General features: G+C 49.0%; 1 protein-coding gene across 1 annotated transcript in view; it reads left to right on the forward strand.

The window, feature by feature from the left end:
- Nucleotides 1–10514, forward strand: part of MYOM2 (myomesin 2) — a 73505-nt gene extending 62991 nt beyond the window's left edge. The window contains exons 31-36 of the mRNA XM_065899870.1: nt 1558–1663; nt 6332–6495; nt 6726–6762; nt 7864–7886; nt 9007–9062; nt 10197–10514. Of these exons, the coding sequence (XP_065755942.1) occupies nt 1558–1663; nt 6332–6495; nt 6726–6762; nt 7864–7886; nt 9007–9062; nt 10197–10514 (704 nt within the window). The remainder of the gene's footprint in view (nt 1–1557; nt 1664–6331; nt 6496–6725; nt 6763–7863; nt 7887–9006; nt 9063–10196) is intronic.
- Nucleotides 10515–23880: the final 13366 nt, after the last annotated feature.

A 23880-nucleotide genomic window follows, 5' to 3' on the forward strand; every position in this document is an offset into this window, starting at 1 on the left:
ATTAGGAGTCCAGCCTTCCTTCTATGGCACTTCGGAACTCCCCCCCATCACGAGATGTGTATTCTAAGACATTACCCACCCAGCTCTTTAACGTTGGCAATCCTTCAATTTTACAAAAATGTCTAAGGTGTATTTTGCCTAAAAGGGGCCAAGCTTAAACTGTATACCTTCATTTTTAATATTTATAGAACTCTGAAATGTCTAATCAAATAACTTTAAGAATCAGTTGTGAAACAGAAAACACCAATGGCAGAACTTACTTTTGGTGTGGCGACTGTGTAGATTAAATACCTATCTGGTTAAATTTTGTCTAATAAGATACAAATGCCCCTTAAGCCTTCAAAATCAAGGCTCAGTAAGGAAGCAGCGGATATAAAATCAGAAAATAGGGATACAGCTTCCTAGGTCACGTTGCCCTGGTCAGCATCATTCTTGGAAATCAGGCTCCTGTAATCTGATTACTTGGAACATGCATCCTGCCATCCTTTCCTCCCTGTGGTGGGCGAAGTTAATTATCTGTTGATTTTCTAGCTGAAATGAAACCCATCTGGTTCTGTGGGGTAGCGTTTAATTCTGTGTGCAGGGCTTGATTCTCAGTATTTAGGGAAAGTGCCAGACACCATCCTTGCATTTGAGCTGAGAACTGCTCTCCTTCTGTCTGTCTGTTTCATGGATGGTACCTTTCCCTCCTCCCCACTTGATTGGAAAACCTTGTGGGCTCGTGATCATTTATCGACTGCGAGTGTAGTCTGAAAAATGACCCTCGACTTGAAGCTATTTGGCCTCTTTAAGACTGCAACATTTCCGTATTTTTGTGCTCAGGGATGTGCAGCTTGTTACCCTCTGCATCTGGTCAGCCCACTGCCCTCCCCCATGTAGGGAGAAGCAAAGCGGAGGAATGGGTTCGGAAAAATCATTTTCTGCCTTTCTCTCTGGGCAGGAGTAGAGAGAAAGAGGACGCCAGAGGCCACGGAGGTGGGGCATTCAGCTAGACAGGCTCCAGCCACGGAGCTCCATGAGGGGATTCCCATCCCTGCATCATTTACATGGATTTTCCAGAAAGTTCTATAAGGGATTGAGTGCCTAGAGGCTCCATTCCCTTCAGGGGAAAGGTTATTTTAGCAAATGCCAGGAAGAAGGAGTGGGGAGATGCAAGAAGGTGGGTGCAATCTTGCAGACAGGGCAGACCCCGTCAGTTTGGAATCTCATCTATGTGGGAAGCTTGTGTGTGGTCTAATTTATAAGTTGATTCCTGTGGTAATGACTGGATGGAAGTGGTCAGGGATGTGAGAAGTGCCTTAGGGAATATTTTCTTGGGGCCATTTGAGTTCCTTGATGCTGTCGTCAAAGAGATTTTCAGATAATTTTGGTGTGGCAAAAGCTTATTTAATGAATGAACATGGCCTGGGCAAATTGTAAGGATTTGTGGCTGACGGATGTTAGAATATATGCGTGAGGATGCATTTACAGCAGGATGTAACCTGGCCACAGGGCTTGTCCATCCTCACACAGCACAGACGGCTTTCCTCAGAGCTGAGTATGTTTTATTTTCTGCAGGAGCCTCTGCTTCTCCACTGAAGATACTCTGCACCTCAGAAGAAATAAGACTTCAGTGTTTCATGAAATATTTCACTGAAGAAATGAAAGTGAACTGGTACCACAAGTAAGTGTCCATGTGCCGTGGACTGTGGCCATGCCATCCATGGGGCGGTGCCCAGGGCTCACGGCTGGGACACGTGTTCATAGCCAAGTCTGCTCAAGACTTTGTAGTTTTGAGAAATGATGACAGCCTTGGGCTCGGGGCGGGACCATCACAGAAACTGGGGGGGCAGGGGGTGGGGGGTGGAGAAGGAGAAAGATAATTACTGGTGACACACATTTTGTCTGGAATCCAGCAGAGCTAATAGAAAAATAATATTTGGAAAAGGTGCTCCAGATTTCCAGTCTGTTGGTTTCTCACTAGATTGATTAAAGAGAAAAGGACCAAAACAAACTTAATTGTACGTAAAAGAAGAAAGCGAGAGGGATGAAACCCTGTACAAACAGCAGGTTTTCTCTGTATTTCATGTCTGCTGCTGGTTGCCTGTCCAGGTGGGCATGTTCGCTACTAAAACACTGGAGACTCTCATTATGGTCACAGCGTGTGGACGAGTGCCTGCCCCCAGCCCCCAGGGGTCTGCCTTTCCGACCATCCCCCCAGGGTTATCTCTAATGCACCCCGTCAGAGGGGGAACGGGGACTGTGGTGTCTGTCTCTAACCTGAGGACATGGGCAACACTTGCAGGCCAAGTTTTCAGTGATGTCCATATACCAAAGTCATCTGCTCCTCCGTGGACTGGGACCTCAGAGCATCCACATCGTGCCTTTAGATGTTATTTTCCCTAATTAACATTTCAAAAGGCAAACTTCATGCTTATGACTACTTTACTTGTAAAAGCATTATTGAGGTCAATCTATTCGTGAGTAAACCGAAGTGCTGAATGGATAAATGCCTTGGGATATCTTTTCCCTATTTACATTTTGACGTGCTATGCTTTTGTCTTAGCTGTTAGTTATGATCAGAAGCATAAACTAAGAAGATGTACTGACGTCTTAGCGCATCTGTGTTTGGAATCCTGCATCTCTGTTTTTGGTCGTTAGTATGGAAATCTGTATCGGGTACAGTCACTGCAGGTCCCATACTAAGGGGTTTGTGGGGAAGTGGCTTTTTCTAGAGGATTCCAATAACAGGAGCTTTGAAGATTGAAACTCTGGTGTAGTTTTGTGATGTAATTGTTGATAAGGATATATTTTTTAAAACCAATGAGTAAATGTCTATTTCTAGCTGAATCAGACCTTCTCCTGGAAATGGAGAATGAATCACTTCCTTCTCTGGGCTTCTTTGTTATTTACAGCCTATCATCTTTCAGTAAGTTGTGTGCAGCTGTGATAAGGGTCTTATCTTCCCTGGTAAACGCGTCTGTCCCCTGCAGGAGGCTACTGCTTCTCCAGCTTTGCCTCCCAGGGCACGGCTCGCTCTGTGCTGGGTGCCGGGCGTGCAGAGTTTAAATACATGCCACATCCCGCGGGAACACGTCCCCGGGCACGCGGGTACATGTATGTTGTGTTACCGTGTGTTATACACTTCACACCCATGATTTCATTTAACCCTCACAAAAGCCCCATGAGCTTGGTGTTAATACTTACATTTTATAGATGTGAAAACTGAGGTTTTGCAAGCGGAAGATAAATCATTTGTTCAAAGTCACACAACTAGTAAGTGAAAGAGCAGGGATCGAACACTAGTTGGTCTGATTCTGGCCACTACGGTGCTGAGGGCCATCCAGCTGAAAGGAGGGGACTGATTGCAGGCCGACAGACAGACTGAGAGATAAGGGCTCGGATCACACGTCTGCCTCATCAAAAAAGTTGTATCAGAAGAAACCATCCCTAGAGACCAACAGAGCTCGCGGTCGTGTTGCAGATTTCCACGGACTCCTGAGTGTGGTTGTTGCCATGCCTTCTCTTCTCCAAGCAGAATCAACACAAGTATTTCTTCAGTTCTTTAATAACTAAAATATAACCTTTAGTTATTTTTTACTACTTGACTATTACATAGTATTCAATGCTATGTTAAACTTTATTTTATAGTTATATTCTATCACCGAAATATAACCTTGGTTACTTTTCACTATTTGACTATTAAGTAAGTTCTTGTGAGGCAATACTTGGAAAAATAGAGAATAATATAACACATTTGTTGAAATAACAATCTGCGGGAACTCCCTGGTGGCACAGCGGTTAAGAATCCGCCTGCCAATGCAGGGGACACAGGTTCGAGCCCTGGTCCGGGAAGATCCCACATGCCGTGGAGCAGCTAAGCCCGTGCGCCACAGCTACTGAATCTGCGCTCTAGAGCCCAGGAGCCACAACTACTGAGCCTGTGTGCCACAACTACTGAAGCCCGCGTGCCACAACTACTGAAGCCCACGTGCCTAGAACCCGTGCTCCACAACAAGAGAAGCCTCCACAAGGAGAAGCCTGTGCACCACAACGAAGAGTAGCCCCCGCTCGCCGCAGCTAGAGAAAGCCCGCGTGCAGCAACGAGGACCCAACACAGCCAAAAATAAATAATGGAATTTATTTTTTAAAAAAGAAAGAAATACAATGTGCTGCTGGATGCTAAATGGCCCACCTAACAGAGTCAGGGACGCCCAAGGGAGACTCAAGCTGTGGACCTGAACATTCTGTGCCAGTGGGTGGCGAGAAATCAGTAGAGAATGGTGAGGATTTGGGGAAATGTGGGCGTCAGCAAGGCCGATTGTTCTTTGACGAAATGCTGAGTAAGACATCGAGGGCCGGGCTTCCCTGGTGGCGCAGTGGTTGAGAGTCCGCTTGCCGACGCAGGGGACACGGGTTCGTGCCCCGGTCAGGGAAGATCCCACATGCCGCGGAGCGGCTGGGCCCGTGAGCCATGGCCGCTGGGCCTGCGCATCCGGAGCCTGTGCTCTGCAACTGGAGAGGCCACAGCAGTGAGAGGCCCGCGTACCGCAAAAAAAAAAAAAAAAAAAAAAAAAAAGACATCGAGGACCACTTAGAAGAAATGCTGAAACCTGTCTCAAACAAGTTAGAAGCATACGAAGGGGAACTCAGCAGATCCCTTCGCAAAAGGATTTTGTTCTCTTGCTCGAAGGTGAAATTACTCTGTCATCGAGAAAGGGCTAGACCTCCAATTGCTAAGTATGGACCACTGAAGACTTAGAAGCATCACAGCCGCTGAAGATGCCGCGTGGCCTCTTTATAGAAGAAAACGCTTTGGATTTTAATTCAACCAGGAAATTTCACATGCAGAGGCCCCTGAAATCTCAGTGAAGCCTGGAGCTCCCTGCGGGAGGGGAGATGCGGGGCTGCCCACCACCCCTCCCCACCCTCTCCTCCAGCCCCTCCCCACACCCTGCAGGGATCCATCTCCTGGGTTTCTTTCGCACAAACGAGCAGACACACCTAGGCTTTCTTCCATCCTCCTCTTTCTTACCTTAACGTAAGATGTTTTAAATTTAGTTGGGAGTGAAGGGATTTGGGCATGTTTTGTGATCCAATAATAAAACCAAGGAAGAGGTTTTATCCAACTTGGCCCATTTAAGTCCCAAAACAATAACAAACAAATAGTCCTTCTAGCCAAAGTCACTGTCTAGGGGGTAACAGTGATAACAAATTCAGTGCAGCCAGCAGCTGTGCTTTGCTACCAGGACTTGTTTGCCTTCTTATAAGTTGGCTAATTCAGCAGAAGCCAGCCTTAGCGGGTGTAGGGTGAGGGTGGGACTGCTGATCAGAGAGGGTTCTGGAATTCACTCCAGGGGTGGAGCCAGGCTGGGGGCTCTGAGCTGGGAGGGGGAGCCAGGTGGGCGGGGGGGTCTGCTGCCGGCCCTCTGCTGGCGGGTGGCTTCACATGGTGTCTGGGAACAGCATTTGTGCCCAGTCCAGCAAGGCGTCGTGGCTGTGACAGAGGCAGGGTCAGAACTCAGGTCAGGGCTTAGGATGGAAGGCGGGTGGCTCCTTTCTGGAGCTGAGCTCAGGGTCACGCGCCAGGCGGTGCACATGCTGGCTCAGGGGGCCGTGGGCTTCTGCGCTAGAGCCCAGGTGGGGTTAGGGCTCTGAGAAGGGCGCCCAGCGGGTTGTGTGTGGTTTGGCGTTTGGTGGACTCCCCCTCTAGTTCAGCGTTCACCCCTCGTCCTGGCTGAGCCCATGCCGCGGTCATTCTCCTTCTGTGACTGGATTCTTTCACTCAGCATAATGTCCTCCAGGCCCATCCGTGTTGTAGCAGGTGTCAGAATTTCCTCCATTTTTAAGGCTGAATAATATTCTATTATATGGATGGACCACAGTTGGTTTATCCATCATCTGTCGATGGACACTTGGGTTGTTTCTACCTTTTGGCTACTGTGAGTCGCGCTGTTATGAACGTGAGTGTACGAATATTTGTTCGAGCCCCTGCCGTCAATTCTTTTGGGTGTGCGTCCACTGGATCACGTGGTGACTCTATTTTTAACTTTTTGAGCAGAAAAATGCCATACAGTCTAGAGTATTTGAGTCTATTACCTATTATCAATAAACATATGTTAAACCACAAGGTATCTTTAAAAACTAAGTATCAGATTTAATTTCAGAAGGTTTTCAGAGCTGAGCTGCTGATGTAGTTAGTAAATGTATAATATCCAGAAAAATCTATGATGACACCAGCTCCAGCCAGTTAGAGGAGGCTCTCCCTGAAAGATGTGTAATATTGCCCCACAGGTATTGTACATATAATATGGGATTCTAAATTGAGTATGTCCCCGTGACTTTTTCAAAGGGATGCTAAGATTGCATCAGGTGAGCACATGAGAGTTGGTGGGAGTGAGGAGATGGCCTGGCTGAAGATCTGCGAGCCCACCGAGAAGGATAAAGGGAAATACACCTTCGAGATTTTTGACGGCCAAGATACCCATCAACGGTCACTTGACTTGTCCGGTCAAGGTAAGATCATTATTCTTTAGCACCTAGTAATTTTGTACTTAGGGATTAGCTTAGTGATCAAGGATGCTGAGAGGGAAGCTATCTGATTTTACCACTTTCATTCAGAGAACATTACTTTATTCCTTTGGCTGAGTCATTAAGCAAACAAGTCACGAGCAGAGCAGCTAAGGGAATGAGTAAAAGCCGAGCACGTTCCAACGGTTACTAATGTACAAAATATTTCCTTGCAGCTTTTGATGAAGCGTTTGCCGAATTCCAGCAGCTCAAGTAAGATTTGCATGCTTGGCTATTATGTTTCCGTCTGGGGTCCAGATGACGTGGTGTCATCTTGGCTGAGTGTGGGAACATCTGTGGACGCCTAGCTGACCCAAGGAATGTGATCTTCCTAGGAACTGGGATTAAAAATAACAATTTAAGCCATTCCGTGTTTAGAAGAAGGCATTCTTCTAAACTGTAAATGCATCTATCAATTAATTTTAGAGTTATAATAACCCTGGGGTTTTTTTTGTTTGTTTGCTTTTGCGGTACGCGGGTCTCTCACTGTTGTGGCCTCTCCTGCTGCGGAGCACAGGCTCCAGACGCGCAGGCTCAGCGGCCATGGCTCACGGGCCTAGCCGCTCCGCGGCATGTGGGATCTTCCCGGACCGGGGCACAAACCCGCGTCCCCTGCATCGGCAGACTGACTCTCAACCACTGCACCACCAGGGAATCCCAACCCTGGGTTAATTTAAATGAATTTAAATGCTGAATTTCTGAAATAGGTATAATTATAGCAACACATCACACAGAGCAATTTTTTAATGTTATATATTTAGGTTCTTTTTTAAGACTTTATATTTCTAGGGCAGTTTTAGGTTCACAGCAAAATTGAGAGGAAGGTACAGAAAATTCTCATTTCTTTTTAGCTGAACAATATCCCAGTGTTTAGAGCAACTTTTTAAAGAATAACTGGGGATTTCTAAACATGTGTGTAAAGTTTAGAGCATCCGACACGGAGAACAGTCTTTGTCTCATACTAGGTTATTCAGTAAATATTTGTTGAATGGATGAATGGACGATTTAGGTAAATCAAATACCAACATTTTCAAAAATATCTAAAAATCTCCAATGTAATCTGGCGAAAAAAGAAACTTTTCTGTGAGTTTTATCAGCTGGAAGACAGGGCAGTGGGAAATGGCAGGAAAAGTACATCCATACGGGTCCTCAGACCCTGTGACCCGAATGTGTTCTTCTAGGAGAAGCAAACACGTTTCCTTGTTCATTTTGCTTTAATCTCTAAGAAACCTCTGAAATGTGTGATGCTTTTGGTTGATAGCATTTGCTCATGACTCTTTTATTCTCTGTTCTCTGCCCCCCTTTAATTTTCAGGGCAGCTGCTTTTGCAGAGAAAAGTAAGTACATGTTAGATTATAACAAGCACAAAACATTATTTTGGGTGGGGCAGAGGGTCTGTACTTAAGGGTGTTCATTTTATGCATTAAATAATAGACAGCAAACCCTGTTGCCCGCTTGGGAACCCTCAGGACTGTCCACAGCCCCTGCTGCTCTCAGCTGCTCATCCCCAGCTTCCCCACAGCCCACCTTCCAGCTCTGCCACCCCCTCCCCCCCCCGGCCTCCTTTCTGCCTTCACCTTCCACCACCTGTTCTGTGTCCTTTCACGAGCTGGTCAGTCAGGAGCGGCCGCCGGAGGAGGCTCAGGACAGGCCCAGGAAGGACGGTTTGTTGGGCTCTCGGGTCCTAGAGGCCGGGCCACTCCGGGCACGTGGGAGGATGGCCAGGGGGTCAGGGGGCAGAGGACAGGACGGAGGGAAGACTGAGGCCACGGCCTTTACTGGGGTTTCCAGAGGAAAGGCAGGCGGGGCGGAGGGAACACGTACGATTGGCTGCTTTTAGTGATTTTGCCGGGCTTTGGGCGACAGGGCTGCCCCGAGCCTCCGGGCACCCGGCCCGGGTGTTTCGGGCAGAGGTGGGCCACCTCCCCGGGGGCGGGGCAGGCGGAGGAGGCCGGGCCTGGCCGGGCTGTCGGCATAGGTCCCAGGCGGGCTCCTGGCTGGGCCCTTGGCTGACGGGGGGGGGTTGTCTCTGCCCAGCCAGGCGGGACTTACGATGTCAGAGCATCACAGTAGACAGAAAATGAAAATATACCTGCAGTACATCCCCCTGCAAAATCCCCTCTCTAGAGGCCAGGCCCCCAGTTCCCGACTAAATTACAGAAGGACGGGGCTTGCCCTGTGTTGAGCCCCTGGTGAGACTTTCCTCCTCATGCCTGGCTCACGGCCGCGTTTCCTCTCGACCGCTTCACGACCCCCGTGCTCGGAGTCACTTACCCCCTGCTCCCACCCTGCACCTTAGCACGGGTCCCCGCTACGGTGTGCCTTGCCCCGTGTCCTCTCCCGGGCCAGCGCTCTCCTCCCAGCTCCTGTTGTGCGCCTCGATGCTCAGCCCAGGGCCCGACCCCCAGGATCGTCCCCGTGGACGGTTTTCTCAGCAGAGTCGCTTTGCTTTTGCAGATCGCGGCAAGGTGCTCGGCGGCTTACCCGACGTGGTGACCATAATGGAGGGAAAGGTGAGGGCAGGCAACGGGGTGCCCAGGGAGGGCGGCCGAAGTGGGGGGTCCCCACGGCAGGCCCAGTGCCAGCAGCCGGTGTGGAGGGGGGCGTCCTGGGTCCTGCTGGGCCCAGGCTGCCTCTGGGAAACTTGTGTCCTCAAAGGAGGGAATAGTCTAACCCTCCAAATGCACACAGAGCACCTTTCCCACCATGGGGAGATACATTACATGGTGTGTTTGTGACACCCGGTGTTTCCAGCCCCGGTGTCCACCTGGCTCTGACGCCACGGGTCCCCGGGGGCCGGCCGAGGGCGCGAATGAAGGGGCAGGTGGGCCCCACCCACACCCTCGCCCACGCGACCCACCCGCCTCGTGTGAAGGCGGGAGCCGCCTTGTCAAGTGTGAAATAAAAAGAGCAATCTCCGCTCCAGTTGTCAAGGTCATTTGGGGTGTATAAGGGAAACCATTTATTGGAGTTACCGTCGGTCACCTGTCACTGGAATTACTGATATCTAATTGGTACTTCTCTGGGTGCTTGAGTGATTCCATCTCAGTGTCATGGGGACATAGCTACTTGAGAGAAGTTTTATTAGGCCAAAACACGAAAATGTAGAGCCCTTTTCGTTAGCAGCTGAGGGAAACCTGGCGAGCTGTACCTGCAGGTCATGGATTGAGGATTTAGCACTAGTTTTTACTTTATCCTGGACCGAAAGCATGCTTTGCTAAGTGTCCACAATGCAGTTTATCATAAGACAACGCAGTTTCTGGATTTGCCAGAAGAACTGGTAAAGGGAACCCATGAGTCTGAATATAAAGGAAATTTAGAACCAGGCTAAAAATATCTACTGAAAAACCCAGAGCTTGATTGCCTTCAAATTCTTTATTCAACTTACACATGGATTAGATTTGGGAATAAATAGAAAAGGTTACCTTTGAGTTTTCTCTCCAGCTGCCCCAGGAAGCTGTGAACTTCCTGCTCTTTTTGGATCCCTGGTGTCTAGTGTGGTGCCTACATACATAAAGAGCGTGTTGACTAAATAAATGTCCTGAAGGGCAGATCAATAGCTGAGTGGGTGGAGGGCCCAGGCTGCTCGGAGGCCGCCAGGCTTTTCTTTTTCTAACTCTCCCTTCTCTGCCCACCTTCCCCCCAAGACCTTGAACCTGACCTGCACGGTGTTCGGGAACCCGGACCCAGACGTGATGTGGTTCAAGAACGACAGGGACATCGAGCTGAGCGACCACTTCTTGGTCAAGGTGGAGCAGGCCAAGTATGTCAGCATGACCATCAAGGGCGTGACCTCCGAGGACTCGGGCAAGTACAGCATCCATGTCAAGAACAAGTACGGGGGCGAGAAGATCGACGTGACGGTCAGCGTATACAAGCACGGGGAGAAGATCCCTGAGGTGGTGCTGCCCCAGCAGGCCAAGCCCAAGCTCATCCCCGCGTCCGCGTCCTCGCCCACCCAGTGAGGGGCGGCCCAGGAGACAGACGGCACAGGTGCTTGTTCCCAGCAGGTGACAAGGGCCCGCGGCGTCCAGCGTGGCTTGATAGTCAATCGTGCGTTACGGTTTTAGTCTTCATGTTTGGCGATTAGGGGTTTCTGTCCTTCTAAGCTGAAACGTGGATGTTTTCCGGGAGGCTGCACCACTGTGTCTGCAGGCGCTGGACGGGGTGGGTTGGAGGTGAGCTGACGTTGTGCTGGGGTCGTGCCCTCTAGTGCCCTCAGGCCTAGGGGCTCTGAAATGCTGGTGGGATAGCGTGTGTGCCTCCATACTCTCAGCTCTCTCTTGCTTCAGGTGAATAAAACTTTAAAAGGCAACTTGCGGTGTCTCTCCTGTACCATCGCGTCCCCGGCACATCTGCCTGCTCCCCTCTGGCTTGTTTAATTACGGGTCACGGTGCAGCTTCACAGCAAGCAGGTGATGCACCCCAAGCCGGGAGCCTGGGGCGGGGACCAGACTCCCAGCACAGCCCGCTACCCTCAGCAGCTTCCCCGTCAGGACTTGGGCCCGAGGCTACTGGACTGGGAAGGTTACGTCTTATGCGGGCTTAGAAATGTCCACTGGATGTAAAATCACTGTCAGGAAAACACAATACATAGAGGGCCGCATCCTTTTTGAGTGTGTTCATTAAGGCATTTCGAAGGGAAGAAAACTCATTTGAAACAACCACAGTAGTGGTCATGGGGGGAAAAGTGAAACTTGGCTGTTTACAGAAGATCTCTTGGTGAAGATTTAAAAATGTGTGGGATGAACATATCCTTTCTTTGAACTTTTTCCCTTTTTTGGAAAGAGGCTGAAATTCCTCTGGCGTAAAAATCCTATCTCCGTATTTTAGTTTTGTATTAAACATACTGCTCCGTAACAGAGAAAGCTTTGAGAGTCCAGAATATTCTCTCTCTGTGTCATTAAGGCCAATCCAAGCTCTATGACATTGGATTATATTTTTCTAAGGTAATCAAAGAAATCCTGAAATGTAAGTACGTCCCTCATAATGCCAGCCAGCTGAGCAGGCTTCTGTGAGTCTCGATACGAATTTTTAAAATCATTTTGACCTCTCCTGTTGTACAGGTGATCTTTAGCTGAGTTTCTTATTACTGCAAAGCCCACCAGTGTTTCCGAGAACATCGTTGGCAAGGGTAGACCCAGGCAGATTTCTCTATATTTGACCTTTATTGAGTTAGAAAGAACTTGCTTATTTTTTAGTTTAAGTAGTCATTTCTGTTTAGCCGTGGTAAAATTCCCTCTGGGTCCCAAGCCCTGAGAATCTGGGGCGGATGGGGTTCCTGGTCTGAGTTCAGAACCTGAGAAAAAGGCGCTCCGAAGTCGAGGGCGGGCGCAGACCGACATCGAATTCCCTTTCCCGGCTTCTTTGTTCTGTCCGGGCTCTCAGTGGATTGGATGAGGCCGCACACACTGAGGATGGCCTTCACTCAGTCTGCAGGTTCAGACGCTGATCTCGTCCAGACACACGACCTCACAGACACGCCCAGAAACACTGTTTTCCCAGCTCTCTGGGTATCCCTCAGCCCTGCCCAGGTGACACACAAAATCAGCCAGCCCGCTACCACAGGGTGCGGTGGCCTCCCGGGGGGCACGTCCAGAAGCACAGTATCCCACCGTCCTTCACTGGAAGTTGAATTCCATCGTGCGACCCGGGGCAGCCGCTCTGTGTCCCCGTGCGGCTCACAGGCCACCATCTGCGGGGGCCCTTTAGGACCATGTAAACACCCCGCTCCTCGGCGCTTCCCCACCGGATTTTAGCGCCCACTGATAAGTCTCGTCTGAATCCATCTTCGTTCCCATGGTTGAGGAGGGTGATGCTTCCGACAGCTGCACCCTCCAGGCTTCTTACTCAGCATCCGGCTCTGAGCAAGGGTCCCCTCCCCGTCAGGCGTGGGTTTATGTGTTGTGTTTATGTCTATGTGAATGTCTGTATTTATCTATCATCCTCAGATTGGACCTACGGGTTCCTGTTTTATTCAGTGGATTGTAATATTTTACTGTCCTTATTTTTTCTTATTCCCAAATTGTCCAAATTCAGCTTGAATACCATGTTCTGTGTTTGGCACCTGGTGTGGGGAGTCCCCTTTCTGGGGGTTTTGTCTGGGTGTCACCCGTACCTCCGACCTCTCAGCATCCGCAGGCTGGAATCTTGTGAGGACTTTCCTCCTGGTCATTTGAAGTTTGCGGTGACCTTTGTCCCCTAATACCGCAGGTGTCAGGTTCACATGTGGCTTCATGTTCACTCCTGCCTCGGTATGAAAGCTCGTGATGAGACACATCTGCCTCTGTTTCACGACCTCAGGCCTTGGTAAGGACGACTCCTTGCAGAAACGCAGTGCTTGGAGCCCAGGTCCAGCACCGAGTTCCAGCTCAGTGAGCGGCCGGCTTTTTACTACGGGCAAGTCATTTGGATTCTTTTTTTTTGGAAAACATAATATTTAATTATCATAGCATAAGGTACTCTTTTTTTTTTTTAAGGTAGAGTAAAGGTTTAATAAAAACATAAAACACAATCAGATACAGACAGATGAAAATACCCTCCCATGTACCTTTTCTTTTTTTTTGCAATCCTATCATAAATGGTGTACATTTTTTTATACACCAGCTTCTTATTAGTTACCTATTTTATACATATTGGTGTATACATGTCAATCCCAATCTCCCAGTTCGTCCCACCGCCCCCCCACACACTTGGATTATTTTAAGTCTTGTTTTCTTGTATCTACAAAAATGGAGGGAAATGATGCCTTTTACGAGCGAGTGTGATATGCATTCTGATAGCTCAGTTATAGAAAGAGTGAATTTCAGATTCATGATTATGAAATGTGGTAGGTGAGGGTGGAATGGGGGCTTTTAAAGAAATCAACCATCAGTTAAAAATGTCTAGTTCTCTGGCCACCTCATGAGAATTGTTAGGTATAAATGCATATGAATCAACCATGGAAGAAGACTTCATCTGGGAGGAGAACAGGTTGAGCAGGTGGGAACGTAAAGGATTGAAGTGTGACTCGGCATTTGTAAAAATGACGCTTTACCAAACTGATGATGTTACCAGACGTCAGCTTCCAGAGCTGAGACAGGACCTACTAAGGGGACCACAGACCGAAACATTGTTTTGTAGCTTAAACATTCCTACTAGCTGCTTATCGCCCAAAGAATATGTCACTGCTTCTGGGTGTATGTTCAAAGGGAGTGAAATCACTGTCTTGAAGAGATACCTGCACCTCCATGCTCCCTGCAGCGTTATTCACAATAGACAAGACATGGCAACAACCTGGGTGCCCACCAAGGGTGAGTGGAGAAGGAAGATGTGATGCATATTTGTGAACACACACACACACACACACACACACACAGTGGAATACTGCTCAGCCATAAAAGAGAATAACATGTTGCCATTTGCAACGACATGGATGGATGTCTAGGGCGTTATGCTCAATGAAAGAGCCAGGCAGATAAAGACACACACTCAATGATCTCCCACATGAAATTTAAAGAAGCTGAACTCAGCAACAGAGAGCAGGATGGTGGTTACCAGGGGCTGGGGGGTGAATGGGGAGATGTTGGTCAAAGGGCACAAGCCTCCAGTTACAAGATGAGTAAGTTCTGGGGGTCTAACGCACGGCATGGCAACTATAGTTAATCATACTCCATTGCATACTGGAAAGTTGCTAAGAGATCAAATCTCAAATGTCCTCACCACGAAAAAGAAAGAGTAACTATGTGATTTGAGGCTATGGCGGGGTCACCGTTTTACAGCAGACACACGTGTCAAATCATCCTACATCTGAAACTCATGCAATGTTATACGTCAGTCATATTTCAATACACCCAGGGGAAACGTCTGTGTTATCTTGTTCAACTCACGTGGGAAATACAGAGATTTTGCATCTTCTCAAACTGGGCATTGAGATTGCCCATATCCTATTTTTAAGCAATAATTTTGAAGTTACCTCATTCACGTTCACCTCTCTGCCCTCGGGCCTGGCCAGAAGGAAGCTGCGTGGCTCGCTTTTCAAGCTTTGGAAGGGCTTTTGGGCCAAAGCAGAGCTTCCTGCAGTCAGAGCGCCCAGGACCAGGGCGGGTCCTGATTGCATAGGATTCCGTCCCCCTCACCTTCTGTCAGGTGAATCCTGGACACCAGCGCCCTTCCTAAAAGGATCTGCCACTTTCTTTAGTCAATAAACATGAAAATGAAGCCCATTCCTTATGCTGATCCCACCTGCATTTCCGTTTTCAGAAAAGGAGGCCGTGCTGGATAGTTACCCCTATGGTGGACAGTGTGAATGACGCCATTACTAGGGCTTGTATTTCATACGTCTGCCTCATTCAGCCCGTGACAAACGTGCTGCTTTCAGTACAACGTGTGGTTTTTTTCCCATGAAACGTTTTCACCCAGAAGTGCAGTGGGAATCCACATGCGAACGTCAATGACTTAGAAAATTAAAAACCATAAATAGATTGAGAAATTTCATAAAAAGTACACTCGCATTAACGATGGCATGAAACAAATGAGCAGACGTACATTTGTGACATATCTGAGAGTGTCTCGTTAGTGGTTGGATACTTATGAAAGTGTTTTTTAAAAAATGGATTCAAACAATTTTTTAACTAAGTGAAGGTCCGTTTGTGTGTCTGTCGACGGGGGGAAAAAGTCGGTAACCGGAGAGTGAAGGCTTTGTTTCTACTTCACAGAAAGTTGTTTCTCACGTTTGGGGTTCTGGGCTAGTGCTTGAGAGAAGTTGGGGTTCTGTTAAGGTGGGCTCCCAGCAAGGGTGAGAGCTGCATTAGGAATGTGATCAAGGACACTGGGAAGTTGGGATGCCTTCGCATTCTCAGGGGGGAGAGGTAAGGGGGGCCGTCTATGGAGGTCAGACCAGCGCGGTTCTCCTTATTTTCTTCAGGAACGGGGGAGCCTAGGCCTGGCGGGGCCTGACCTCAGCTCACCTTTCCAAGCTGGATGTTGGGAAAGGAGGTCCTCAGCAGATGGTCAGGCAGTGTCAAGAGAGGAAGGTCCCACTTTGTGTTCTGTGTTTTGGTTATTTTTTAACTGACTTACTGGCTATTATGTGATTGTTGGACAGTTATGAGAAACCAGTGGGAAGATGGCAGAAGTCACAGTAATTTCATGAAGCCACTTTGTGGTCTCATCGCTGGACTGATCCCGTCCACCGTGGCCAGCCGACGGCCCACCAGTTCCAAAGCGTCTTCTCTTTAAACCGTCTGGAAATTTCCAGACTCTGACCCAGACGGCCCTACGGCTGCCCTCCGTTTGGTGACCTTAGGCAGGCTTCCCCCCCACCCCCACCCCGCCGACTCGACTTGAACCTGTGACTCCCTCAGAGATGCAGGGAAGCCTTCCCCTCTGCCGGTTTCACAGCCTGGGCCCTGGAGCCCCTCTGCGATGCGACCATCAGGAGGACAGGGCCCCCGTCTCCCAGTCTCTGTGGGCGCCAGAGCGTCACTCCAGGCGTCTCCCAGTGGCAACCACAGCCCGGGGAGTTCAGGTCAGATTTGCCGCCGGTTAGTTTATTCTTTAGAGATAAGCATCCCTCTTTCCCCGCCCCAACTCTTCCGCCCTCCCTTCCCCATCCCCCCACCATGTCCCTGTTTAAGCTCCCAGCGCCTCTGCACCGAGGGGCCAGAGGGCCCAGACGCCTGAGCTCTGAGGACACTGCCTCTGCCACCCTCGCTCTGGGCGCTGGGCACAGTCACCGACTCAGGTCCTCCTCCGTCTGCTGTAAAGCGGGGACAGTGGTGAACCTGACCCCCAGGCTCCGGATGAAGCTTGGTGGTCACGTGACGAGCACAGAGAAGGCGCTGGGGCCGGTGCCCGGTGCACAGCAAGTGCTGCGAACGTGCTTGCTCTCATTACGACCATCACTGTGTGACTATTTAATAGTAACGTTTAGTATTTAAGCCAGATTACTTTCCTCTTGGCTTTTTTTCCTCTTTTTCCTCATCCACACTTTGTTGCTTTTTCTCAACCATCTTTTCTGTGATTTTATGTCAAATCTGAGGCCGCTCTTCACCATTTCTCTTCAGGGAAGTTTCCCACGAGTCGGGGCCCGTCCCCGCCCTCACGGCTGCTTGCGTGCAGCTGCGGAGCCGCAGGAGGGTGTCTGCCTCTCTGTCCCCACGATCCCTAAGCGTTCGTTTCAAACTAAGGCGTTGCTTGGGGATGCTGGGCTCGTACCTCCTTTCCTTCAAAATGGTGGGTTTGCTGCCTCAGCAGTAGAAGAGGGGATTGTGGGTAATTCGTGGCAATAGTTCCATAGCGACATGGGTCACGCTTACCTCTCCATCACGGACGTTCGCAGGCCACTGCAGGTCACACTGTGGCTCTGGTGTGAAGCAGTGCGCCACGCCTGGCCTCACACTTCTCTCCACTTGGTGCCACGTCACACGCAAACACACGGCAGGATCAGCCTCACACACCAGCCTGGCGACCGTGGTCCCTCCGGGCAGTGGCAGCCGATGGCACGGGAGCTCCCGTGACCTGTGACCCCTCGGGCTGCAGCTCAGAGACGCAGCACGGCCGCCCGCGGGCAGGGGGACAGGATGGTGGCCGGTCACTCAGAAGGCAGGTGGGCTGAAAGGATGCACTACCGGCAGGGTTTTCATAAAAGCCTTTGCTTTCCTCGCATCACCTTTGATGTGCATCTTGTTTGCTGGAAAAAGAACTCAATATAACAGCCTTTCCAAGGCCCGCTTCTCCGCGGCGCTGGGTTTTAAGCTCAGATGAGTACTGGCGGCTTCAAAGGGTTTCTTTGTCCTCAGTGCGAATCTGCCCCAGACCCAGGTTCAGCCCCTTTCTGCCGGCATTCTCTCGGCTGCATTCCCACAGTGCCCGCTTGGAGTGAAGTGATGAGACAACCCAGCTCTTAGAGATACTAGTTCTCAGCCTCGGGAACAAGCTCTCAGTGCTAAATTAATGAACGTGGAGAAAGCTCTCCCAGTCAGTTCCTGTGCTCGGGGCCCTGAAACCTCTAGATGGCACTCGGAGAACAGGTACCGAACGCCTGCCTGCACGGGCAAACCAGATCCATCTTTTTGATGCAAACACATCGCTTAGTGAATGGAAAATTATTAAAGGCATTATGCTTATCCCAGTGACATGGACAGGTCCGGTCAATTACTGTGTCCAGGAAATAGCAGGGCATTGTGAAGGCAATAATACAGCCTCTTAATCTTCACGTGAGACACATTAGAAGGAATGAAACATACCTTGTGAGATATTACAAGGCTCTCATTACATCAGTGAAGTCATAAAAAGATGTGATCTATCTATACATTAAGTTTGGGGTATGAATTTTAAATATTCCGTGTTTCAAAGAGGCACGTCAAACGCAGCAGGCGCCCTCATTTTTCAAAGCAGTAAATTACAGCATTGGAATTTTTCCCAAGATGATGGGAAGCAAATGATGCTGCGGAGCTATCGGGTGAGGGGGTGGGATCTGAACCAGAGGAGTTTCTGGATCTTCGGGGAGCTGTGATCTCCCAGGTGCCCTTGTTTGTCCTTGAGTACTTTCTCAATGGTTGCCCTGCTTCTCGATTTTTCAAAGGACTTTTTCACAATGCATGTTTGGGAGAGGAGGCTGCCAGGGGGCATTAGCAATCCCTATCACCTTTTGTCTCATGGTGAACAAACATGGTTAGTTTGAGGGATCCCTTTTAATTTTTATTGCCCCTTGGACGTATAGTTAAATAAGAAATGGAACAAAAGATTACACATAACAATCTCTTTTTTTATTTTTTTCTGGCTTAAGATAGTTGAAAATCCATTTAAACCTCATTTTTGCATAGAATTATGATGGTATATTTTAAACAAAGGGGGCATATAAAAGGGGTATATTAAAAACGAAAATGAAGATAAACAGTCCCCACTCAAAGCAGCTTTATGACGCCAAGGCCACACCATGTCTGCTCCTCTGCTTCCTGTTCATCACTCCGCTCCCTACTCCAGCTCTCACTCCCCAGCCACACTAATGTATCTGCTTTTATTTTATTAAAGATGTTCCTCCGCTTCTCCGGTAATGCAAACGTCGTTTCTTTCGTTGTTTTTAATACATTGCCGTAGAAAAGCGGTGAACACAGCATCGCAGGGAGAGCTCAGTATTTAGTCCTGGCTCTGTCGGAACCCAGCTGCACAGCAACCTTGGGCAAATCTTCTTTATCTTTCTGTGCCTCAGTTTCCTAATCTGTAAACGTGGGGCCAGCAGTTCTCCAGCTGAGCTCCATCCACGTACCACAGGGGTGTCACTGCATCACCAGCTCCCCAGCACACTTCGGGCCCCGCCAGCATGACGCTCAGCTTTCGTCTCGTATGCGGGACTCTCCAGAAGACTCCTTTTCAACAGGTTCTTGGGATTTTTCAGGCAGTTCAAAAGTTGCCTAAAGTACTTCTCAGATCTGAATTTTAGGACAGCAGCTTCTCTGTCTGTCGTTTTGACGAGGAGTCAGTTCAAGACCTCAGCTGCCAGCCAGTGGGCGCGCGGAGGGCGGATGCAGTGCAGGCACAGGTGGGCTGGGCAAACACACCTGCAGTGCTGCCGGAGGCGTGGTGGAATCTGGGCTCCAGCAAGTTCTCTGGTTTCAGGGACGGCTCCTTCGTCCAGGATGTCCATGCTTTTGGCTTTGTTCCCATGTCCTAGTTGAACCACGGAGAGCGTTTAAAGAACCAGATCACAACGTGGTAAAGGATGGCTGACCCCCGGAGACCACCAGGTGAGAAACAGAGAAGCAGGTCGCCTTTGAGACCACCTGCCACCTGCAGGAAGCCGGCTCTGAAGGGATGGAGGACGCCTTAAGTTCAGCAGGGCGTTCATTAACCAGGCAGGGAGTCAGGACCCTGGGGACAGCAAAGGGGCTAGAAGGGACCTGGAATCCAGGGACAAAGCTTCTGAGCATTCAGGCCCCAGACAGCTCAGCGCTCTGGGTGAACGGAGGCGGGAGCCCCAGGGCGGCCCATGCTGGGAAAGGAAGGGCTGCTGTGGGGGAGCCTGCTCCAGCCGGTGGGTGGGGCTTCTCCAGAAGGTGGGTGGGGCCTTTCCTACAAGTGGGCGGCGCTTGCTCCAGCCGGTGGGTGGGCGTGGTGCTTGCTATACCTGGTGGCCGGGGCCTTGGGGCCCCCACCCCTTCAAGACCCCGCTCAAGGCTGTCATCTGGTGGTTAGAGTGACTTTAGATGCCCCAGTTCTTTTGACCACTGGAAGAAAACGCCCGGGCAATATGTCTCCTTGTTTTCCCTTCTAAAGATTAAAAGAAGAAAAAAAAAGCAAGTGCTCCTGTTTATCAACTAGGCTACCTAAGTAAAGGGATGCTTAAGTATTTCCCACTCCTACGCCACTGCTACCTGCCTTATGGTCTTTTGAGAAAATGATCTGTCGGGCTCCAGCCATGTGCTCGCTCGTCACCCGCTCATTCGCCCCTCACCCCGGGAGCGCTGGGACCACCCAGCCCCGCGCCCCCCACCGCGCAGCGGTCAGTTCATGTGATCGCTGCTCATTACGGCTTTGCATGAAGCAATGGAGGCGGCGAACGTTGCATTTTTCCAGCAAGAATTCACTCCTTAGGCCTGAAGTTCCCGTGTTCAGCTGGCAGTGCGTCTTAGCCGCCGTCTGAGGCCTGGGGACCCCGGCCTAGGCCACGTTTCCAGGCCCTCTGCTCCTGCCACCAGGGGCTTCACAGTCCTTTACATATGAAAAAAAATTGTAGTAACAGCACTTCTGGGTATCTGTAGGAGGAGTTTTTCTGCATTACCCTTGTCTGCCATGTTTCTCGGAAAGGCACTCTTAGGGAGTGTGAGTATAAAGATGGCAGGTGAGGACGTGTTTTAATTAAGTCCCAGCCTTAAAGGGTAACGCAGGGGACATGGGCTCTCACACATGCGGATCCCTTCATGTGGGTCGCAGCGTTTCTGGCCGTCCAGTCCATCTTAGATTATGTTCTAGGCCACAGACGTGATTTCTCGTAGTGCTGTCTGCTACGAGCTTTCTGTCTGGGACACTACTTAAAGATGAGTGGGAGTTTCTGCAGAGAGATGATTTCTTTTCTTTTTTTTTAAATTTTATTTATTTATTTTTGGCTGCGTTGGGTGTTTGTTGCTGTGCACGGGCTTTCTCAAGTTGCAGCGAGCGGGGGCCACTCTTCGTTGTGGCGCGCGGGCTTCTCACTGCGGTGGTTTCTCTTGTTGTGGAGCACGGGCTCTAGGCATGTGGGCTTCAGTAGTTGTGGCATGCGGGCTCAGTAGTTGTGGTGCACGGGCTTTGTTGCTCCGCGGCATGTGGGATCTTCCCGGACCAGGGCTCGAACCCATGTCCCCTGCATTGGCAGGCGGATTCTTAACCACTGTGCCACCGGGAATACCCCAGAGAGATGATCTCTTAACTTACCAAATGTCATGTTCTTTAACTAAATGATTTCACTTGATAGTCAGCCTACATCTTGGTATTTACTTGAATGTTGATGTAGACCATCCTTGAGAGGCTCTTCTCTTCCTTGAGGCTGTGACGGATTCCGGAATGGAGAGTGGCCTTGGCTGAGGGGCAGGTGAGAGAGCAGGAGCAATGTGAACATCTCATCATTTATAATTGACACTCCCTTTTCCCATCTTTTTGTGCCCTTACAGTTCAAGCCTTTCATCCCTCTGACCAAGACTCTCCCTGGCTTCCTCCCTGGGCCCTCATCCTCCGACTCCTCCCAAAACCTCCTGTTGCACAATTAATCACCGGAAGCAAAGCATTGATAAAGAAAGTTTCTGTTCTACTCGGCCATAAACAAGAAGGAAATGTTGCCATTTGCGGCAAAGTTGATGGGCCTGGAGGGCATTATGCCACGTTAAATAAGCCAGACAGAGAAAGACAAATATTGTCTGATCTCACTTATATGTGGAATCTAAAAAAAATGCAACAAACTAGTGACTATAACAAAAAGGAAACAGATTCACAGATGTAGAGAACAAACTAGTGGTTACCAGTGGGGGTGGGGGGAGTGAAGGGGGAGGGGCACGACAGGGGAAGGGAAGTAAGAGGTCCAAACTACTATGTATAAAGTAAGCTACACAGTTATACTGTACAGTACAGGGAGTATAGCAAATATTTTATAGCTATAAATGGAGTATAATCTTTAAAAACTGTGATTCACTATGCTCTACACCTGTAATTTATATACTATTGTACATCAACTAGACTTCAATTTAAAAAAATGGAATCATACCCAACAAAAGAAAGAAAGCAACTGTTCAAATCTCTTTACACGACTCCCTGTTTCTGCAGATCCTCAGCCTGCCTTTCATTTGATATAACACACTGTGTCGTTCTGCACACACGTGGTCTAGAGGAGCCCTGCCCGTCTGTCAGGGCTGCCCTGACACTCCACCTCTGTTCTGGAGAAGAGCGTCTGCCCTTCGTCGGTCCTAACCCTCTTCTCTGCTGGAGCTCCCTCCAGCTGCTCTGTCTCCCAAATGCCCCTCTCCTCTATTTCTCCCTTCTTCCATTTATCAGAGGAGCCCTCACATCATGCCTTGTCCATGGAGCCGTTTTTCGATTCTTCTAAGAGCTGGAAGCCACTTTATACCATCACCTCTTCCTGGAACCAGTGTTTGCTCGTATTTTCTATGAGGTGTGTTGAGTCTGATGGTACAGCGCTGGTCGTGTACCTTATTTCCCATGTTAATGGATTCTTGATCCCCGGAAGGAAGCACATATTCTCATCCCTCTAATACTGTTTGTGTTCCCTTTCCTGAACATTCTGTTTCATCCCACATTCTTATTCTTATTCAATTCTATCTGGGCCCATAGCTGCTGGGAACCTGTCGGAGCCTCCGCGCTTTTCTCATTCTGGAAGATGTAAGCCCCACAGGGACCCCTCCCGCAAGCCCACTCTTTTGGCCCCTCACCTGAACGGCTTTGGCTGGGTCATACTTCCTCGCAGGGGCATCTACATAATGTTGCTGGAATTCCCACCTGAAAAAGATCCCCAGTTAGAGGGCCACCCCAGCCCTTCCAGAATCTTAGAATTCATGTCGATTCTATCTGTGCCCATTACTTCACTCCCTATTGGCTCCCAGCTGGTGGTGTGGCGGACACCGTTCTTTCCGGATCTGTGGCTTATTACGTTTTCTGATCTATTTTCCTGAGGTTTCACTCCCACTTCCTTCTATACACTGTTACAAATAATTTTTTGAGAATTGACTTTTTCTATTTCTGTGTTCAGCCAATCAGCATCATTTTTACAATGATGTGGTCTCAATTGAATCTAGTCAAGAAAATGGGGTTTTTTTCCAAAATTGCAGCTAAGGGTTCCCTTGAGGCCTATCAGTGTGGTAACACAGACATTGATTTCTTTATACATAAACAACCATTTGAACCTCAAGAATTACAAAGAAAGAAAGGAAAAAAGAGGTAACTGCATGGGGGATGGATGTGTTAAATTAGCTTGACTGTGGTGATGATTTCACCCTGCATATGTAGTATCAAATCATCACGTTGTACATCTTTCATATGTATACTTTTCGTCAGTTGTACCTGGAAAAAGAAGAAGAATTAGGCGCTAGAACCTCAGTGTTGACCTTTCCACCCAGATCAAGTTCACATGATCTTTAAGACAGACACGCTGAATAGGAGCTCTTCTCTTGATAGCGTTTATTTTTCTTCTGCCCTCTTTTCCAAAATTTACCTCAATTTTGTTGTTTATTTGTTTACACAATTTTTTGGTAATAATGGTTAAATTGGGACTCTTCTTTGAAGGAATAAATATATTTTAAGTTTGATGAAGTCGTTATAGTTTGTGAGGACAAGAAATAAAAATCAAATGATAAACAGTCTGACAGATCAACCAGGTCTGCTGGTCCAAAGCTTCTACGTGATCAGTGTGGTTACACGAACCAGACTCAATCTTAACACGTATGGCAACATTGAGAAAATTGCTTGTATAACGTCTGGTGTAACAAACAGAAAATGTACCTTAATGTTTCTCAGTGATACTGCGGAGTAATGGAAAACGGCAGCTTGGAGCTAAATTGTACTCCCTGGGGGAGCTGGAGAGCATCGTCCTCCGGGATTAATTAGTTGTTCTGCTATCAGCATTGAGCATCGTTGTGTCTCTGCTGCTCCATCGATGTGCCATCTGCCCTCAACTCAGACTCACAAGGCGTCTTTAACTTGTGAGTTTACCACTTACTCTGGAGCCTCAGGAGACAGACCTCTTTGCTGTTCTTTGCTATTCTGCCTCACGTTTCAGCTACAGACACACAGCACGCATTCTCTGGACAGGTTTCCAGAAAGGCAAGCAGCCGCTGGCTGGTCCTTGCTGGGCTGGGAGGGGCGGAC

The sequence above is a fragment of the Phocoena phocoena genome, chromosome 21 (assembly GCF_963924675.1).
Source record: "Phocoena phocoena chromosome 21, mPhoPho1.1, whole genome shotgun sequence".
NCBI classification, from domain to species: Eukaryota; Metazoa; Chordata; class Mammalia; order Artiodactyla; family Phocoenidae; genus Phocoena; species Phocoena phocoena.